This window comes from Hoplias malabaricus, chromosome 14 (assembly GCF_029633855.1).
Source record: "Hoplias malabaricus isolate fHopMal1 chromosome 14, fHopMal1.hap1, whole genome shotgun sequence".
NCBI classification, from domain to species: Eukaryota; Metazoa; Chordata; class Actinopteri; order Characiformes; family Erythrinidae; genus Hoplias; species Hoplias malabaricus.
Window position 1 is genome coordinate 15,789,905 of NC_089813.1, and position 22,234 is coordinate 15,812,138.

The window sequence follows — 22,234 nt, forward strand, 5'->3', positions numbered from 1 at the left end:
AGATAACAATTTTAAAGTAGGTTGGTTAACCCTTAAAAGTTAAAAGTTATTGATGTTTTGTTGAGCATGGTGATGTAAGCACTCAATTAATATCTGCCTTGGGCGCAAGATGCCTGCTGTCACCGCTACTAAGCCAAAGGCCTGCTTAAGGTCATCAGCAGGTTTAGAATTTGATGCAGACCTGCTGTCACACTCATCTGAAGAATTTGACCAAGCACATTTCATGTCCAAGCATTTATGTATATCCCTTATCATTAGAGAAATCATTTACTTTAAAGTGAAGGAGGCACAAGAGGTGAAAACAATGTAAACAAGAGACCAAGCACACAGGAAACAAGGTGAGAAAACAAGAAAATGAGGGCTACATTGATGTTAGAAAGGTGAATGGACAGAGAGGTGACACTATCTAGTAAGCTTGAGATGAGCTGAAATGGCTTTTGTGATCTAGTATTCATTATCTAACAGCAATACTCGTCCTTGCTAATTCTCTGTAGAGAGTGTTACTGGGAGAAGTGGTTAGAGGCAGACTCCCTATTAAAATCCAAATTTTGTAGCAATATTTCAGTGCTCTCACAGATGCAGACACTAACATCCATTTCTGATCCAGTTCACACATACAAACTCCTGATGACAGGACTGTTTATTGACAGGACTGTGTGTTAATGTGAATGAGGAGTAATTTCTCAGAATGGCTGCAGGCATTCACCTTCCCTATCCACTGTTGCTGCATTATTGGTACAGACAAAAATGACACAAGTTCACTCTTAAAACCTGCAGTAATGTGGTTTAGTAGCTATTAAAACCCTTTCATGTGTGCAAATGATATTGGATAATCACAAAGGATAACACAATACACTCTGCCCAGGAGAGATCATGCCCCAGGCTCCAAAATTCAATTTACTCTCTACCTGATCACAGAGTGGAGATACTGCAGCTTTTGGTCTTTCAGAGTTGGAGGAAAGCTAATTGCAGGGCAGCGATTTCTTGTTCCATCAGCTACTGGTGAGGGACTGTAAAGAGGCCATAGTTGCAATTACAACAGAGCTCTATCAGTCAGTCTGAGAGTCCAGCTGAATCTGCTGAACCAGTACCAACCTCTACCTCCACATTCCAAAGCTAGTAGCTATCAGGGGATCTCTATATTGTCATTGTTCAAGTCAGCACATAATTTAAAATAGGAGTTTGGGGTCATTTCTTATAAATTGTGATGCTACTCCCTTTACCATCAAGTACAAGTATAATTGTCTGATTTCTCAACATTGCTTTTTATAATCGTTTTTTAAAAACTATTCTCTGCATTGTGAAGTCTTATATTTTTCCATCAGATTTGGTCATTTTTAGATGTGAAACACCTCTTGGAATTGGCTTTTAAATCTCATATTCATTCACCCACTCACCTACTCCATCACTTATGTTTAACTAAATACCCCACGAGCGGCTTTCTCTGTATGTCCTTGTTTTAAAATAGACAGAATACACAGATGTGACAAGAAGTATAATTCACACATTTAAACAGGAGTGAGTATTATCTGGAGCAGGGCACCTACTTCAGAGAGTAAACTAGTATTTATGGATTGAAGGCTAGAGACTTTATCTGAGCATTTTTTAAACACATGTAAACATGTCAGTACCAAAACTTGGTTGCATTGTTAACATAAGTGACAGCATGTTTATCCACCTTAGTGGCTTGTGTAATTGTAGATAACACTGATCAAGTTGAATTAGTGTTACCAGGGGATGGGTATAATGTAATTTGTGAAAGACAAAGTGTTTTGAATGTTCCAAACCTGCCAGAGATTAGCATAACATGATGAGTGCCACTCTCAATAAGATGACTGTGTTACATAATGAGAAAAGTGTCTTCCACTATAAGAATGTTTATCATTTTAAAATATAACTAACCTTGTTTCTAAATGATAAGGCTGTCAAACAATTAAATCACTGTGATTAATATGTATTTTTCCAAGTAAGAAAGCAATGTAATTTGCACTAGATATATGCAGGGGTAGACCAATATAAAACTTTGCAGATCCTTTGCATTTGTAGGGCCATGGGCATCAGGCTGTAGTAAATATGAAACTTCAGATATACCCGTGGACAAATAAGCTTCATCTGTATGCAGAATGTCTTCACTATTGTAGAATATATTTTTATTTACTTATTAACAAAACTATAAAACCTGAAAAACGCTTTGTGTTAACCAGTTATTAGTAGTGTTAATAATTTAGTACAGTGCCATGTGGAGACTAAGCGGGTGGAAGCATGTGCTGTGTGGCATAAATGACATCTAATAACACAAAGACAATGTGATAAACAACCATAAGGGTAACATCAGTGACAAAGAACCACTATGCTGGACTAGGGACAGAACAGGGCCTGAACAGAGAGATATCACTAGGAACACCTGTGAGCTTGGTCACACGGGGAAAGCATACACAAAACCAAAACCACCTGAGATAAAGTGAACAGAAACAGAAAACCAGAACACATACATTTTGCATGCAGTAAAACTGAGGATGTGGGTTTGGTATCAAAAAGAATTCATAAATATGCGTTATGTTACCAACACCTAGAATCTGGCACCTTTGGTTCTGTAGCAGTTTTTGTCTGTTACTATGAAGTAAAATCAGATAAGAGGGTTAAGTCCAGATTCAGTGTAATACAAAAGTCCATTCCCAGATTATTACCATCAGACCTGTCATTTCTACAGACATTATAGATTTACACTTGACTAAAACCACAGATCTTTTCAGTAACTTAAATTATATGACTTCCCCAAATACATCTAATCTACCTATAATTTTAAATAAATACTTAAGTGCTGTATCCCATTTGAACTTTTGTGTCCTACAGATTTATCATGTATTCTATGATAGGACACTAGTATTTTAGAAGCTCCAATAGTGTATGATTATCTATCACAGAATGTAAGATTATAAAATAATATTGATATATCTGATGGGCAAATATGAGTTCATACAATAACTAACATATTCTGGCATGCATGGACACATTAATCTCCAGAGATGGGTGCTGGATAGCAATTTCCTGTGCCTCCCCATCCATTTAAAAGATAGACTAACATTCTACTGGTGCCTGACAGATTGAAGCAGAGCTATGCTGAGGAGGGCAGCTGTGTTTCCCCAGGCACACAGCTGGAACCTGGACAGGGGAATAACACAGTCTGGCAACCTTCGTAACCCTGAACCTGCACAGACAACAGCCACAATCTGGCAACTATTTGTCTCCTCAAGACAGCATCACAAACACACACGCAAACACTTTGTGGTAGAACATTTAGTTACCAGTCTGTACTAAAATTTGAGTTAATAGATAATAATCCATCTTTATATTTGTCAGTTTATTAAAACCCACAAACTTAAAGGGAGCATGTATGGTTGTGTGAAATTGTAGTTTTATCTGGTTGTTTACATTCCAATGCTAAGAGTGTTTTAAGGTGGAATGGTGTGTTTGAGGGGTAATACATGCTTGTAAATTTTTATTCAGTTTGAATTACCACTGAAACTTATTTGTAACTCGATTTGCTTAGTTTTGTAGCACTTTTGGTAACGCAGTTAGTCATCTCTAAGTGAGTTAAAACAGCAAAAATAAATCAATATTACCCACCTGTGGAGCAGTCACAAGCAACATCCTCATTTTGGTTAATGCTTTTCAAAATTTGGCATTCTCTCCATTGTCTAAAAATACTCCAGAGCCATGAGCATAGAGAGAAAGAGAAAGCCTAGCATATGCGACAGAGCCAGTTTATTTTTTTTACCTCTTTACAGACACTGGGGCTCTGTAGACAGCAGACTAATTTCTAACATGCAAACAGACCAGAGAGCTAGCAACTGGTGAGGAAAGATTTTCTAAATGTTATTAAAAGTGTTTTGTGAATTACAAACATGAACATCACCTTAATTTAGGCAACTCTTAATAAAGGCAACTCTTCATTTTTTAATGAGATAATAAATCACAGTATACAGCTGTATTTACCACATAAACATTTCTTTAGTCATTTAAGTCATAAATCATCATTATAACTTTATAGCACAGAGGAATAAGATGATACCTCAAGTTTGAGATACTATTGTATGAAGATACCTGTAGCATTTCTCACTCTTAAAGTATTATATGAAGTGTTCAGGGACAGCATTAGCAAATATTTATATTTACTGGTGTGTCCCTTTCAAAAGACTAATGAGAAAATGTCATTAGCTGGTCAATCACTTATGGAATTAGTTGCTGTTGGTCTTTTAGGCCGTCCTCAACAGTAGGATATTGCTTAATATTTAAATATTGTAATCAGTGTGAATTTATTCGCTCATTTGTTAGCTGATAGGTGCATTAGAATGCAAAAAGTTCTAATGGACTGCCTGGCCACCGTCCTATTAAAGCAAATAGATAAACCTAATACGAAGACCAAACTAATCAACTGCAGATAACACATAAGGGAGCTACAGCCTTATCTCCTTTTGAGTGAGCAGGCTTCGGAGCTATCTGAGACGATTAAAAATGATTGACGGCTAATATCTGCTTTCCTCTCCACAGGTCCGTATATTCCCTTACCTGATTGGGCGGGAGTCTGCCTTCGCTGATAATCTGAAATGGATGGCCTGCGCTAACAAAGGTTGGGCTTCCTCAATTTCCCTTCCCATCATGCCACTCCGCAAACATTTGGACAGCCTCTTTAATGAGCATTGGGAGAGGGGGAGATGGGAAAATTGCATGTAAATAAATGACTTGTCCTTCAGGTGTTCATATGTCTGGTGACAACATGGTGGGTGCCTCGCTGTGATTTGGGTTTATTCCAATTATTGCTCAGCCCCATATTTTCTATGATTGAAAGCCAGTGGAGGATGACTCAACCACGAGAAGACAAATAGAAATGGCTTGGTTAATAAAAAGTAATGTGTTAGGGACAGCACAACACTTTCTGTACAATTCTGTACCAAGTTTATCTGGGACAGTACTGTACAAAATCCTGTATCACTCTTCATGTATGTATTTTTTAGTCAAAAACCAGTAAACATATTGAGCAACAGAAGCCTCAGCAGTTAAAAACAACGTAATTTACAGAAAAGTCAGGATGCTGAGCAAAATGTAAATAAAAACAGAATGCAACGATGTGCAAATCATTTAAATCTTTAAATATTTAAAGACAATATTTCAAATGCTCAAACTGGACAGTTTTATTTTATTTGAAAAATATTTTGAATTTAATGTCAGCAACATGTTCCAAAAAATTTGGGACAGTAGACAAAAGACTTTGGGGGCACAGTGGCACAGCAGGAAGTGTCACAGTCAAACAGCTCCAGGATCCTGTCTATGAGGAGTTTGGTGTGTTCTCCCTGTGTCTGTGTGGCTTTTCTCAGAGTGCTCCGGTTTCCTCCAACAGTAAAAAAAACCCCAAAAAAAACGCGCTGGTAGGTGGATTGGCAACTCAAAAGTGTCTGTAGGTGTGAGTGTGTAAATGAATGCGTGAGTGTGTGTCGCCCTTTGAAGGACTGTTGCCCCCTCCAGGGTGTGTTCATACCTTGCACTCAGCGATTCCGGGTAGGTTATGTACCACCGCGACCCTGAACTGGATAGATACGTGGTTACAGAATATGAGTGACTGAATGAATGACAAAAGACTGGTAAATTTGTTTAATGCTCCTATAAAAAATAAATAATTAGAATGTAAATAAAAATACAAGGGTGGTTAATTGGCAATAGGTCAGCGAGTAATAACTGTGCAGAGGCAAACAGTGAAAAAATTCAAGGATAACCTTTCTCAACTTGAAATAGTAAAGACCTTTGGGATTTCATCATGCACAGCAACTAATATCATTAAACGTTTCAAAGAATCAAGAGAAATCCCTATCAGCAAGGGACAAGGCCCACAGGTCTTTGGGCTCTTAACAGACAGGCAGAGTCCAGGATCTAAACTAATCGAGATCTGTGGCCCACTGACAACAAATGATGCATTATGAAACGAAAAGCAACACAAAAGAATCTGAAAATGTTTCACTTTCAAACGTACAGGGACTGCTCTCTATAGTTCCCAAACACTTACAAAGTGTTGTTAAAAAAAAAATGGTGATGCAACACATGGCTAAACATACCTCCATCCCAACGTTTTTGAAACATGTCACTGGCATCAAATTCAAAGTGGGCAAATATTTTTCAAATAACAATAAATGTTCTCAACATTTAAAATGTTGTTTTGTACTATATATATATATATATATATATATATATATATATATATATATATATATATATATATGATTTGTACATCACTGCATTTTGTTTTATTTACATTTTGCACACATTTCCAACTTCTAAGTAATTGGGGTTTTATTATGTACTTGCTTTCCCATATTTAATGGCTCTAACAGCTTTCAAGCATTTGAGGAGAATAAGTTGTCCCAAGCACATTCAATGATTTTGAAGCCTGGGTTCTTGAATTTATTCAAACTCCAGTTTTAGAAGCTCCTGTTTTTTCATTCATTTTTATTCTACATATTTCTTTCTTTTCCAACTGGACAAACTATATATTATAGGTTTACATGACCGGCCCTCCTTATAGCTGACAAGATGGCACCATTTCCTAACGTTTCCTAAATTTAGATGTGTGGGGTTCTTTGGACGCTGTCCTAGCTGATAGTCTCTAATATAATCAACAGGGGGTCCTCTCCTCACTGCCGGCAGCAGATTAAAAAGCCCATTGCCACATTGATTAGAGGTTGAGTGCGACACAGTCGGGAAGGAGAGAGCCCGCTGTGAGCCAGACCATCCTTTTAAGTCCAGCCCTTTTGAGTGCATATGCTTGTGCACAATATGTTGCATGAAACACAGTAGAAGGCCCTGTATTTTCATTTAGTACATAAATAGTACTATGGATAAATAATAATAATAATAATAATACTCATAAGAAAAATAAAACCTGTGACATTGATATTGGTGTAGAAGCTGTAGGTTACAAATTAATAAATGATTGTAATCATCATATTGACCACAGTGATGTAATTGATGCTGGAAATTGGTAGGAATGCACCAATATGTAAATTGTGAGCTGACGCCGCTATCCAATATTTTCCATGAACATAAACTACATGGCTAAAAATAAAGGGACACCTGCACATCTGACATAACTCATTTGCTGCAGAGTATTTTCTAACATTTCTGTGTGGATTTGATGGCCTTCAATGACAAAAACACTGTATTAAATTAGTTCTGAATCACCAGTTCAACCTATGTATTCATAATGAGTCAGAATGTGGTTTACCTTAAAGTGGTTCAGATCAGAATCTAGCAGTGCCTCTAGGGTAGTAATTGGAATTATTTTTGCAGGTATGGATATGTAATCTCATTTATAAGTCAACGTCAAATATGTTCATCACAAACCAGTTATAGTCAGACATTATTATAGCAAAGATTCTAAATTAGTTCTACAAAAGTACGATTAATGGCATGGTTTCAACAGTCATTTAAAAAATTTTCCACACATTTTTTCCACTACCACACCTTCCCAGGCCACAAGGAGCTTATTAACTAACTGGTAACACTTGCAAAAGAGCAGAATTGATTTGAAAGGTTTTTAAGGCTTGGATTGTTGTGAAATATTAATAAGTTCTAATTGTTCAACTAAAAATTCCTTTGACTTGTGTCATTGATAGCATTTATCAGAGCTAAAATAAGTTGCCGTACTGATAAGTTGCCTACATCGTTGTCATCGCTTTGCGATGGTTGGCTGCACGGAACAGTCACCATACTCATGGTGGTCTGTGGGAGTAGATAATCTGACTGAGCATCCCCATCTCTAGTCAGGCACACACTCACACCTATGGGCAATTTAGAGTAGCCGATCAACCAAAAGTGCATATCTTTGGATTGTGGGAGGAAACCGGAGTACCCGGAGGAAACCCACGCAAGCAAAGGGAGAACTCCACACAGAACAGCCCGGGACAGGAATCGAACCGGGATCGTCTTGCTGTGAGTCAGCAGCACCAACCACTTCACCACCGTGCCGCCTATAATATTTATAACATTTTAAAACTCATGTTAAACTTTACATAATCGTTCTTGCTCTGGTCTTTTAAAGTACCATGCCTTCAGCATACAATATTAAACTTTTTTAAGGAAGTGTATTTCAGTCTCAGGAGGAGGTAGTGCCCTGCGAAATTTTAGATATTCCTTAAAACACCTGATCCAGATCGTCAGCTGCTTTATTAAACTTTATGGGTTAGATAAGTTGTTCTGATAGCAGTAACTAGCTGAATCTATACAGATTGTTATGTTTTTAGGATAAAAACTTTTTTAAAATAACACAAGTTGGAATGAGAAAAGCATACCAAAATCACATCTGTTAAAAGCTTGAATATGAAATTTGAACCTGATGTGTGCTCAATAAATATTTAAAAATGTGTTGATAATCTGTATTTGTGAATCCAGTCAGTTTAGGACATATAGTTTGTGCAGTTCTCATCACAGAGTCATGCTGAATATCAAGGTCAATGCAAAAATCTTTGTGCAGAATTGTCAGTGTAACATGTCTATGTATCTGTGTTTGCACATAAGATCTGCAGCCATGTGTTTTTTATCTCCAGCCTGCATCTGGTTGAATCTGTGTTTGTGTATGTGTGCATTTGAGCATTTGAGGTTTTCTTCAGTCCCTCTCGCGTACAAAGTCTTGTGCAAAACAGCGACCCTGAAAATCAATTTCCCCATGCCCTGATTTTCCCCTCTGATGCTTCCTTCTGATGGCTCTGCATCTCCGCTTTTCCGCTCGGATGGGCTCTGGACAGGGAAGACCTTGTCGAGAAAATAGATCACTAGGGAATTTTTATCTATTTTTACTCCTTTAACCTCTTCTCAGTACCCTCAGCACTGTAGATACAGTCCTTGGACAGGCATGAAAGAACTTGCTTTAATATTTTCTTCCTGACGACCATTATTAATTTTATATGTGATTATTTAATTTTGTGCGGCACGGTGGTGCAGCAGGTAGTGTCACAATAACACAGCTTTGTGGAGGTTGTGAGTTCAAGTCCCACTCTAGGTAACTGTGAGGAGTTTGGCGTGTTCTCCCCATGTTCGTGTGGGTTTCCTTCGGGTGCTCTGGTTTCCTCCCACAGTCCAAAAACACATGTTGCAGGTGGATTGGTGAATCAAAAGTGTCTATATGTGTGTGTATGTGTTACCCTGTGAAAGACTGGTGCCCCCTCCAGGGTATGTATTTATTATTCAACTAATATTTTCAAATATGAAAGAAGAGAGCATATAAGAGGCTTGAGGATTCTGAGAACTTGGGCTGGAATTCTGTGTGCCATTCTTTTTTAGACTAGAAAAGAGTACCCCCACTTGAAAGACATTAAGACATAGGCAGAGTTGGTATGGTGCAAAATTTGTACATAATTATTTATTTATTTATTTATTTATTATTCTTTTTCCTTCACAGGGTATTTTACCCAGATCTCTACCTTAGCAGATGTGCAGGAAAATGTAATGGAGTACCTTCATGTACTCAGTAGACCAAAGGTAATCGATCAAGAACATGACGTAGTTTGGACAGAGGCCTACATTGACAACACAGTGAGTAGCACCACATTTATGGGTTAAATATTAACCAGTACATGAATGACAGTTGAGTAATAAACATAAAGGGATTTAGCTAAATGTAACACTTCTGTAAGATATGACATTATGATACAGGTAATGCATGGTAATTTGTCATTGTAATTTCTGTTTAGTTTAACATGGTAGTGATAGAAGGCCCTTCAGTGGTGCTACAGACTACAGATTAACCCTCTCACTAGAAGAGGAAAAGAGTAGTTAAATAAGTTATTATTTAAACAAAGCCATGTTAGCCAGACAAGAGTTTAGATTGCACTGGTGTCATGTTAATTAACAAGTTGCTTTGGTGTTAATTTGCATGGAAGCTTCTAGAAGATAAGCAGCTAAACTGTCCACCCACACTGGATATCTGTGCACTGTTTGTATTTAGCAATTCTTTTAGTAAATCATCCACTTAGTACAACAAACAGGTATCTACATAATCTGTAGATTTCTCTCTCTCTCTCTCTCATAAGTAGAATGGTTTCTATTCCCACCGATGTAAACCTTTAATATAACTTGTCAATCTTTTATTCCACTTGTGCATATGTGCATACTCATTCACAAAAAGCCAGTAGCCAGTGCCAGGTGTGATTGTTTTTATTTTAATATTATTAATTTATTTTTATATTTTTTTTTCTGCGCATTTTATTTTTCAGTTAATTCAATGTTTTTGGGAAAGTTATTAGCTCTTTCCATTTTTTCCTTATGTATTAGACAATGGCTTGATATTTCCAGCCACCTCTTGTGTGATAAAAATTTTGAAGCTGCCAGTATTGTTAAGTGAATCATCAAATTTGAGAAGTTTCCAGTGTGCAACTGCTACTGAGTCATGATATGCTAAAGATTTTAGTCATCAGCTTTTGCATTTTCTGATTTGAGCCAAAACTGAACACAAAGTATTAGACAATAATGTTTATTTATTATTATTTGTAAATAGAGCATTTAATATCAGATTTATTTAAACCAACCTTTCAGAAGAATTTGTTTCATTTCAGGAAAATGTGTCACATTTTCCATGGCTAGTCATCAGAATATGATCTCTCAGCCAGGTAAAGTGTGACTGCCACATGGGCTGTGAAAACTGCTGCTGCTGCTGCTCTCAAGAGATTATAATGCCATGTGTCATCATGAGGTACCGGCATGCCTCGTGCTTAGCCAGGAAGCGATAGGCCTTCACAGCTCTCTGTGAAGACGAACAAGGTTATTGATTGATTGAAACACTGTTTTTTTCCCCTATTCCCACTAGTCAGGAAGCACTTGAGTTTAAATACAGGGGAACACTACATTGCACAGAATAGGAAATATTTTCCAGATTTTTGCAGAAAGATGACAGTCATTCATGAATAATTCATGAATAATGTATGGGTTGCATTATATATTTTAATGACATGACATACTGTGAACATACTGGCAGATTTGAAGAATTGTTTCAAAGCACCTCAATCAGGAGCTCTGATGTAATGATGTACATTACATGTACAGTACATACATTTGGAGTCCACTCTTAAAAAATACTGATTGTTAAATATAAGGATTGTTTGGACTGCATCATTGCATTTGAATATTTTTAAATTGAGGCCACACCTTCAGTCACACGGAGGGGGACAGGAATCTGAAGGTTGCTAGTTCAAATTCCTAGACTGACTTGGGTATGCTGGTTGTATTCTTGAGCATAGATGCTGTGCAGCTCCCAGACTGGATAGAGCTAGGATTTCTTCGAAGGATCAACAAAAACTAACAAGAAAATTGCAAATAAATTCAGCAAATAAATATTAGTAGTGCACTTGGTCAGAGGGGCTCAAACAACTTTCACAATTACCAATGAATGATTGGGATAAATAAACTTTGTGTTGTTTGAACCATATTATAAACGATGATGTACCTTTGTTGCACCATGATTTGCATTTGTCCACAGGGTGTGCCTAGCAGCCATATACATGTTCTTGCAGTTATTTTATTCTCAATTCATTAATATACTATATTTGTTTGGAACACTTTGTGGAAACTTTAATAATGTTAGATGATTGTTCTGAATCACAAAGCCACTCCAACATATCCCAAAGATGAGCTCCATCACTGCAGAGAATGCAGTACACATCTCTATAGTACAATGCTCAGGGGGGCTTATGTTTTTTTTTAACTGATGTTTGGGTTTGAGCATTGTGACATTAGGCTCACACATGGCAACTTCAGAGCATCCCAATCCATTTCCTGCTTTTTTGAATCAGTTGTTAAGACTCATTAAGGTTCTAACAACTAATGGTCATTTAACACACATAATGTGCTGTTCAGGCAAAAAAAACACAAGCCACATTTTCGCACCAAAGCCAATCAGCCAATATGACTTTAAAGAATTTGGAATCAGTTATAAATATTCATGATCAGTTCCTCCCTAGTACAGGAAAATGCAACAGATTATTTACAGTCAAACACATGCATGCATTCATGTGATATATTTTTCTCTCTTTTCTGTTGTTTAAATGTTTTGTTGTAGCTTCCTCAGGCTCAAAAGGTAATGTTATAATCTAAATCCTCGTCATATTGTGAGTGTAATCTCACTCTCTTCATGTCTGTTCTAGCTCATAGCTAAGACACAGACTACGCTCATGGTATTTTTATTTATGTTTTGAGAAGACATGCACATTAACTCATTCTCTCAGTCGTTCAGTGTGTTGATGACCATGTATACATTCATAGTTGACCTTTGCTTTCTGTTATATGGTGTTTAATATCTTGGCCATACACATGCGTTGCTTCCACTAACTAGACATTTTCATTCCGGATAATTGTGTGAGTGTGTATATGTGGACAATGGAGACTGTGTTGCTGTTAAATGGTATATTGCTGTTGGAACGAAAAACTCTTATGTTTAGAAAGCAACATTACAGAAGGAAAAGCTAGATTAAGTTTTAAGTAATTTTGGAGTAGTTCTATTCCCATCTAACACAATGTAATTACAAAATGTAATTAACAAAAACAGGACTTTGTTCCAACAGCGACAATATGCATGTTTACATTTGTTTTCTATATGCTTAGTGAGCACATATACAGTCATGAACATACTCGGAACATTTGTATCCAAATGTGTAACACTGTTATTCTTTATGCTGTGATTTACAGTATATTAAACATGGCACAGTGTGTATGCATGTGTGAGAGAAAGTGTTGAAGTAATTGTTAACATACATATTGTGAATGTTCATTTATGTCTTTTTGTTTTTTTATTGAATTCACTAAAGGTTTGGGCCATTCACAGGAAATCAGGCAGTGGCTTTGTTTGTTAGGAAAAGGCTAAAATAAATTATATCTCTGCTGTTGTACTAGTGAAAAAAAATATTCTGTTTCTAATGGTCTCAAATGAAATATGGATAACAAAGGCACTACTCTAAACTAGAAACTTTTATAGTCTCTCTATTGTTAGGCTAATAACAGTTGTACAGTTTAATTATTGATGAAAACAAATTGTTATTCCACCAGAATTATCATATGTTGCTTGGTAGCTTCCGCTAGTTACGATGCTAAGCAAAACTTGCTAATTTGCTTTTCTTGGATACATTGTTCAGACTTTCAGAGAGCAGGCACATTTTTTAAATCTAAACTATTGGAGTCACATGTGGCTTTAGAACATGACTTGTGAGGGTAGGCCTTCACCTATGATTAGGGCTTATGAAAGGGATTTCTGGTGAACTCTGTGTAGACATTAGAAACAATACATGGCAGTGTTTCATACTAGTGTGTTTTAAGACCCACATTATCCTAAATACAAACCAGTGATACATTTATCTGTTAAGTAGTATGAACATTTAAACAATAAAGAATCTATTCTCAACATGTACAATTCACAATGCAAGCTGCTTAGCACAATTCATTTACAGACATACACAACAGCCATAACACAGATCAGTAGCATTTGCCACTAGCATTAGCACTGGACATCTGTAGGGCCATATGTTTGGCAGAAGCAAGTGCTAAAGCTAACAGAGTATCTCTCGCTTACAACTGTCAAATTACTGTCACCCAGTGATAGCTAGATTAAGAATGAAATCAAACAGTAGCAATATTCTCACTTTTAATTAATTTTGCATAAGTATAATTGCTCCCTGAAGGAAAGGGAAATTAATATTTCATTTCATATCCAAACAGATAAGGGTAATAGATTTATTAATATTATCTCTAGGTCTGTGATCTAGAGTATTTTTATATTTAGTGCTTAGTTAATTTCTTTATAATGATAAAAGACTTGGCTGTGATTTAGGATCTGATTAGTAATGAGAAATGTTGGAATTATTATATTTCATCAATCTCTTGAACCAGGCTGTTTTGCTTTTCTTCTGTTTTAAGTTATTTAAACTTTTAAATAAACTTTTAAACATCTGCTTTTTTTTAAATTGTGTGGCAAATTAGGTGCTAGATTCAATTTATGAAAAGGGCTTTGATCTACCCATCATTTGCTCAAGATGTCTTTATGTAAGAACTATCAAGACTACATTAAAAAGCAGACAATCTGATCCATGTGATTTCCACTTTGATGGCTTAAAGATATACCAGATTAATTTAATATTTCTCTGATTTAATCTAGAAACCATTGTCACCTGGTGTTTTCATGTGTGGATTGAATATTGATACAGTTTTAACCACAATCAATTACACTTGTCTACTGTTATACAAATTGAAATGTATTTTATATAGGCACTATATACGTGAGTCAGCTAACTCTGAACTCAACATGCTCATGGTTTTATTTTATGCATTTATTTATTTATTTATTTATATTTGCCCTCTGTAAGTATGTTCTTTGGAAGTAATTTGCCAAAATTACATTTAATATTTTCCTGAATACTGATCCTTTGTGTAAATTAGTATTTTGTATGTTGTATTTTGTATTTTACTTTTCTCCACAGTGTCAGTAAAAGTGTAACTAACATTCAGATTAAATGTGTCATTAGAAATTGTTTGAGCCTCAGATTTAAAGCAGTTTGAAATGCATCTTGGGTTTATTTAAATCTGCATTTGTATGTAGAATCTGGACACAGTGTAATGAAGCTGATTTCTACTTCACCGGGTGTCTTTGATTTGGTCACTTTTTAACCAAGAAAGGAGGAGGAAACTTTCATTCCCATGATTTTGCTGACTGAGTGCAATTCAGGATCAGCTGCTATCTGACCTAAAACTGTGAATCAGCCAGTGTCTGATTCTTTGCAACTTGTAATCAGCTGCTATCTGATGGAAGATTGTGAATCAGAAGCAGTAGCAGTTGTTAAGAGTTTGGCCCAGGCTGGTGATTAATGGCTGGTGCAGTTGTGGTTCCCCTTGAGTGGAGGCTGTGAGTGCAGAACGTCCTCTAAGCTCTCACAGTGTCTCTGAATCCCAACCACAGCCCACTACCACCATCCATCATCCTACAGCTCATTTAGCTTTGTTTTCCACCAGCCAGGATAAACTGACTTTGGATAGTTCATGTGTGAATGAGGAAAAAAAAAACATCAATAGGTGTAGAATGTAGTAATAATACTTGATTAAAAAGGAGTTATCAGATGTGAAGACTAAAATTAAAGTTCTTCATCTGCTTAAAATATGGACAGGATTTGTATTCAAATGTATTAGTGAGGAAAATATAGTTACATTTGTGTGTGTTAAATTGAATTCTGGCTAGAGATAGGCGGTATCCACATTTTTCCTACCGTCTCAAAATATTATCACGGTATACTGTATTACTGTGGGGAGGGGGTGCTCTTTCAGGCTGTGCTGAGCCTTATATCTGTGAGCACAAAGTGAATTTAGCTTAACACAACCTGACAGTGCACACAGACACACGTGTGGACGATTAAAAGCCTGTTTCTGTGACAGCAAATTTCAACGACTGGTACTGGAAGAACAGAAAAGTTAGAAAATTTGCAAAATATGGTTCTATGGCGGCACGGTGGTGCAGCAGGTAGTGTCGCAGTCACACAGCTCCAGGACCTGGAGGTTGTGGGTTCGATTCCCACTCCGGGTGACTGTCTGTAAGGAGTTTGGTGTGTTCTCTGAAAGGAGTTTTGGTGTGAGCCTCAGTTCACTGAAAAATGTAGATTAGGCTCAAAACACACATACTTAAAAGATAAAGCCATATACCTATGAGCACAACGTCCAGTGAAGGATTTTCTGAGTAATATGTCTGTTTACAGCTTTCTTCCCCTCTCTTTCAACCCAAATTCAGTACTAAACTTATGGTGGGCTACTGGGCTTAACCCTAACCCTAAATGAACTGAAGCAGCATTTTGTATGTTTATCATTACCTGACCTGACAGTTGTGTCGTGTTCATAGATCTTCTTTGGGTAAATAACTTTAAGGATATTTAGTGAAACAGCACTACCAGTGAATGGGGTCCCAATTACTGAACATACAACAACTACAATTTATGATGAAGCAAAGTGTCCTCAACATACAAATAAAGTAAAACAAATTTAGTTGCAATGGACATTTAGTTTTACATTTAATTGATAAAATCAGCCAAATATTTATTTGACCCATGTACTATTCACCCTCAGCTATTCCGCCCCAAACTACAAACCAAATATACTTTATGCATAAAAAAAGATTCGCTTAGTTGAAAATAAGTATTCTAATTACACAACAAAAGATCTCACGACAAATCTCAACAACCAATCTTTTTTTATTTAGACCACTTTGCCATGTTGTCTGTCTCTCTCTTCTCTCTCTGGTTATTTTACCCGCCAGTTTAGCCAGGATTTTGTCTCTGGGAATTTGCTTACAAGTAATCCAGAAAGCCAAATTGAGCAATTGCACAGCACTGCCCCCAACTAATGTATATAACAATGATCCTTTCCACACATCCTGGGTTGAATCATTAGTTTTCTTCCAGGATCCTTCTCTGGATCCTTGTCATTTCTTCTTAAATTCAAAGTTACTTTTTTTAGACAGTGTTAATGTTAGTAATTTACACAAATAATAGTATGTTTGCTTTAGTAAGGTTTTAGGATTTCTTAGTTCTAATATATTCAGATAACATCTTTTTTTGTTCATACAAGTGAAAAAAGAAAACAGAAAAAAATATATATGTGAAAAAAGCAAGCCAGCTAAGTTGAAATTGTAACTAATTGTTTTTATGATTCAACTGCCATGTCACAATAACAATACATTTTTGAGCAGATGCTTATTTATCTGATGATTCCACCTTCTTTCCTTTCCCTCTTGCCTCAGCCATAATTAAGCCAAATCATGTGGAGCTGAGGTTGTCACAGGCACTAGAGCTCAATCCGTCATGGAGACCTACATTCCGTGGTGGCAGCTGATAGTCCAATGGGAGAGAGGTCCAGCGTCTCTGCCCTGCTCTCTGTACAGCAGCTGTGTATGACAGAGCTGAGCACTGAGCTCCTTCCCTCTCTGACCCTGCAGCTCTAAGCTCCACTTACTTTATCCTCACCCCAGATAAGAAGGGCTCTAAGATTGTGTGTGGCTTTTCAGGACTTGCAGCCCTACACCTTTCCTTTGTACTCACCACCTAACCACCTTGACACTAAGCCCTTTATGCAGAGGTCCAGAAAATATTGTCCCGATTTAAGTTAAAGTTTCAAACAAAGCTGCCACAATTACCCAGGTAGCTCTTTAAGGCCAGAACAAAACTACTGTTACATACATTTAGATGGGGACAACTGTGCATTGTTTTGATAACATTAATTAATTAATTAATTAATTGTAACAGCTTAATCACTGGGCACAACGTGGGAACACACCGGGGGTGGGGGGGGGGTCGCAGAGCGACACACACTCACACGTTCACTCACACCTAGGGACATGTTTGAGTAGCCAGTCCATCTACCAACTTGTGATTTTGTACCGTGGGAGGAAACCGGAGCACCTGGAGGAAACCCACGCAGACACAGGGAGAACACTCCAAACTCCTCACAGGTTTTTATGACATCCCTTTCTAAATCCATAGTCTATAATATGAAGTCAGTCCCCTTTTACAGCAATAACAGCTTACACTTTTCTGGGAAAGCTTTCTACAGCATTTTAGAATGTGTCTGTGGGAATGTTTGCCTATTCATCCAGAAGAGAAATTGTGAGGTCAACCACTGATGTTGAATGAGATCGAGTGGCTCAAATTCTCAGTTTTAGTTTATCCAAAAAGTGCTTCTTCACCAAACTCACCCAGCCATGCCTTTGGATCTTGCTTTGTGCACTGGGGCAGAGTCATGCCTGAACAGAAAAGGGCTTTCCTAAACAGTTCCCACAAATTTGGAGATGTACAATTGTCCATTTCATTAGCCGTTGCCATTGTGCTTGGTTGTGTAAGGCTTGAATGCATTTGCTCGGCCATAGAAACCCATGCAATGAAACTCCTGAGACTGAATAAAACACCCAAATTAATTTGAGGTGTGTCCCAAAACTTTTGTTCATATAGTGTATTTTAATAAATGAAGGAAATAATTAATTTTGGTTATATTTCCTTTCTGGTTTTGAAAGAAAAGGTGAATTCTTCCACATTTCCAAAGCTAGTTCTTTTTGCATTTTATTTTTTAGTAAGTAATTCCAAATTCAGTAAGTAGTTACAAATTCAGACACATCAGTGTTCTGGTGCAAATGTTCTTTTATTCTTTATAGCAGTCTTCTCAAAGTGTGTATTTTTAAATAATTCTTGGATAATAATTAACAATAAGATTGTAAATTAGCTTGTAAATTCAAAATGACCTCTTTGTTTCTACACTATTGGACATTGCCATCCACTTACCATATAGTTGCACATAAGAAGCCTCCAGTGACATTTCTGATTTATCTCACTGATTTACAGCAAGTGTTTCAAACACAAATATATATATATATATATTTATAATTTACTAGTATTATTTTGGCATGCTGGACCTATTTTCACTAGAATATTCTAAACTAAAGCTCAGTGATTGCCTTAATAAAATCGGAGACATGATAGGCATTTTGAGTTTGCTGACCCATCTGAGGAGGTCTAATTGAAATTTATATAAACATAATAATTTGTTCCTTTTACAGCATGGTATCTGTATTGGCTCTGTCTAGGTCTGTGGTCTGTATGCACATCAAAGGACTATGCCAATTTAACATATGAGGCATATGTGCATTCCTTTCATGCTGAATCAAACACTTCCTCACTTTTATCCTGTATTATTTAATGCTGAAAAGTTCCTGTTTCTCTCTTTCTTTTCTAGTTGGAGGATAATCAGGGGCCTGTATTGATGACTACAGTTGCCATGCCTGTATTCAGCACAAAGAATGAGACAGTGAGTACTAATTGAAGCATGTTGTATAATCAGAGAGTTCTGAACTCCCCTGTTTGTATTGTTTGGATGTTTACAATTTACTAAAAAAAGATTCTTGGGCAGATGGTCCACAGCACAAAATACTGTGGTCAGGGTAACCACAATATACAGTATATTCACAAGAAGTTTTAACAGTTACATTTGATTTACTAAGGCTTTGCTTAGAATCAAAAACTACAAGAAAAAAAAGTTCAGTGATGAAGATTTAACGAGGTTAATAATATTCAACATGGTTTTCTCAAAGTTATTATTTTTGCTTTAACAATATGGACACAACATACTGCAAAAGGATCATGTTCAATTGCACTACTTAGGCTCCCAGAAACTCACATTTAAGGAACTAACACAAAATAAAACCTATTTTTTTTTAAATGGTAGACAAAATAGTACACAAATCTGACCACCAGGACTTGCTCAAACATTAGTCAATCAAGCAAAACCTTTACTAGCACCAACTATTTTCCATGCTGTGCACAAGTTATTGAACATTTCCTTCTTAAACATGTATTTGATTTGTACTTAAAATACAGCATATCTTTGTCTCACAACACACACTGAGTCAAAATTTTATTAAATTAAATTTATAATTTTCTGGAAATGTATATTTTCAAAGACATAATAAAGTTTGTCTTTTATATCAGTGGTATCAAACTGCGTTCCTTTCTGGGCACCACTCCATAGATGTTAGCATTTTAACACGCATTACACTCTAGGTTCATGAAGGTAGATAATTAGATGTTGAGTGAAATCAGGTGTCATTAATGGGGCTTAATGCTTAACTCTGCAGAACTGTGACTAGGTAGGACTCAGATATTGAGCCATGTTCTAGAGTGTTTTTTGTGAATGCGGTCTGTCTGATATCTTTTACTTTGTTTCAGAAAAATAAGGGCATTCTGCTTGGTGTGGTTGGCACAGATGTCCCTGTGTCAGAACTCCTGAAGACCATTCCCAAGTATAAGGTATTCAAAATTACCATCTCATAATGTTGAACACCATGTAGCAGCTCTTTGAGTCAGTAATACAACTACATATCAATATGTTGAATGTTAGTGGAATACATACACAAGCATTGAAATCAATATGCTGTATACTCTGAGAATATAGTGGTCAGTCAATAGGCTTAAATTAGTAGTTTGTGTTAGTCATTGGTGTGTTTGAACAACCCTTGTCAAATTACATTTTGTATATGAGTGAACATACACAAATAATCTGTACCATTATGAAACCTCATTGTTTCTACACTCATAGTCTCAGATCCACTGACCAAACAGGAGCACTTTGTACTTCTACAATTACAGACTGTATTCCATCTGATTATCTGCTTAAATTGTTAGCCTCCTACCACCCTGTTCTTCAATGGACAGGACCACCATAGATGCTGTGTGAAGGTGGTGTTGTGTTAGTGTGTATTGCACTCATAGGAGTGGATCAGACACAGAAGGGCTACTTGAGATTTAAACTCCCCAGTGACACTGCTGAACTGAGAATAGTCCTGTGGGTGGCATCCTGTGTCCACAGATGAAGGTCTGGAGCAGTAGTTCTCAATCCTGGTCCTGGAATACCATAGCCCTACATTGGAGAATCCCTTGCTTTAAACACAGCTGAGGCAATTTACGAGCTAATTACCAACTCTTCCTGAGCTGAACTGTGAGTTCAGCCATCAAACATCATTGAAATATTTAGGTCAATGGTACTTCAGTACCAGGATTGAGAACCACTGGTCTAAACAGAAACTGTGAGCTAATGTATCTAACTACACCTACAAGGTGGGCCAATGAGGTAGGTGTGTCTAACAGACTGAACGGTATATGGACACTGTTTTAAAAACTCAAGCAGCACTTGTATGTCTGATGTACTCATGTCAGAGCAACATACATGAACACACCATCCCTACGTCAGTGTCACAGTGACAATGTTGAGAATGATCCACCACCCAAATCATACCTGCTAATGGGGGTCCTGACTATTGAAGAACGGGGTGAAAGGGGAAAATAAATTATACAGAGCAACAAATTGATGGTTAATATTAAAACAAGGTCATAATGATGGTTGTACATTAGCATGCCCTTTTGTAGCCAAAGTCTGCTGAAAATATGAAATATGCTGGAATTTTGTACATAATACAAATATAATTCTTTAAAACCCCAAACAAACTGAATATAGCAGGCAATTAGAGCAGGGACTCTCAAACTTTCACATTACTACTGTATAAGCGCTTTAAAGCGCAAAGGTCCGTTTAAAAAATATATATATATATATATTCAGCTTCTTGCTTTGATTGTTCTAACCTTTTCCACCACAGACAAAGAATGGCAGGGAAATTACAGCCTTGGTTGTTCTGTACTGTTTCCTTTTACGTAGCAGGATCAGAGAAGTTAATTTATGGACATATCATGAAGAGAAAATTAGCAGGTTTAGTTTTAAAATACTCCTGGCATTTGAAACTGTGTTATTTTTAGGAGGGTCTCGCCATTTAGCTGTGTGGGGAGAACTGGGCACTGTAGCACAGGCACATGTGAGAAGTGTGCATGCTCGCATGTGTATGTGTGTTTGGGGGCACTCCACACAAGCAGCTGTGGTAATTCATGATTTGTGGACCAGCATAAGGAGCAGGAAATTGCACAGAGCTTGATTGGACTTTGATATTAAAATGATAAAAAGAGGATGAACAGAAAGCGAAGGCAAAGGACTGTTACTGATTATGAAATTTCACAATGTCCTTGATTATGTTCACTGTGTGTGTGTGTGTGCGTGATTCACAGTTGGGAATCCATGGATATGCATTTGCTATCACCAACAATGGCTACATCTTGACTCATCCAGACCTGAGACCTCTGGTAATGAGAACTTAACTACTTTTCCTGGACTGTCAAGTTGTTTGTGTGCGCATCTTATGTTCAAACATCTACAGGGAATAACCTTAATGTAACATTGCACAAGACATTTTAGTGCAGTTTTTATTTCTTCTTTTGTCTGCTACTGTTGAAAAACATAATTAAAAAGTATAGAAAGTGTAATGTATGCCATTACATTTGCTCAGGCCATATTTTGCTTTTTATTCAAGAAAGGTTTCTAAATCTACGTTTCAGTTTGGAGACCACAACGGATTGAGTAGCTGGAGAATGTGGTCCATGAACATTTGAAAAATACATGAGAATCACTGGGACACTGCCATGCATGTTTCATATTCAGCTTCTCTTTAAATTTATAATTACAACCCAACAACCCCTGTTTAAATGGCAAAGCTCATCAACTGCAATTCCACAATTCATGGCAATGTCAAATGGCTATTGAATATTAGTCATTTCTTCAGGATGTATTTTAGAAGGGATTTCAA

At 36.9% G+C, this 22,234-nt stretch overlaps 1 protein-coding gene across 2 annotated transcripts in view; it reads left to right on the forward strand.

Moving 5' to 3' along the window:
- The window catches only part of cacna2d3a (calcium channel, voltage-dependent, alpha 2/delta subunit 3a), a 220,840-nt gene that overhangs the window by 126,756 nt on the left and 71,850 nt on the right, over positions 1–22,234 (forward strand). The window contains exons 13-18 of one of the 2 annotated variants that reach the window (XM_066643291.1): positions 4,552–4,630; positions 9,446–9,579; positions 12,098–12,115; positions 18,787–18,858; positions 19,776–19,856; positions 21,660–21,734. In XM_066643291.1, coding sequence (XP_066499388.1) covers positions 4,552–4,630; positions 9,446–9,579; positions 12,098–12,115; positions 18,787–18,858; positions 19,776–19,856; positions 21,660–21,734 — 459 coding nt within the window. The remainder of the gene's footprint in view (positions 1–4,551; positions 4,631–9,445; positions 9,580–12,097; positions 12,116–18,786; positions 18,859–19,775; positions 19,857–21,659; positions 21,735–22,234) is intronic. The other variant, XM_066643292.1, reaches the window with a different exon arrangement.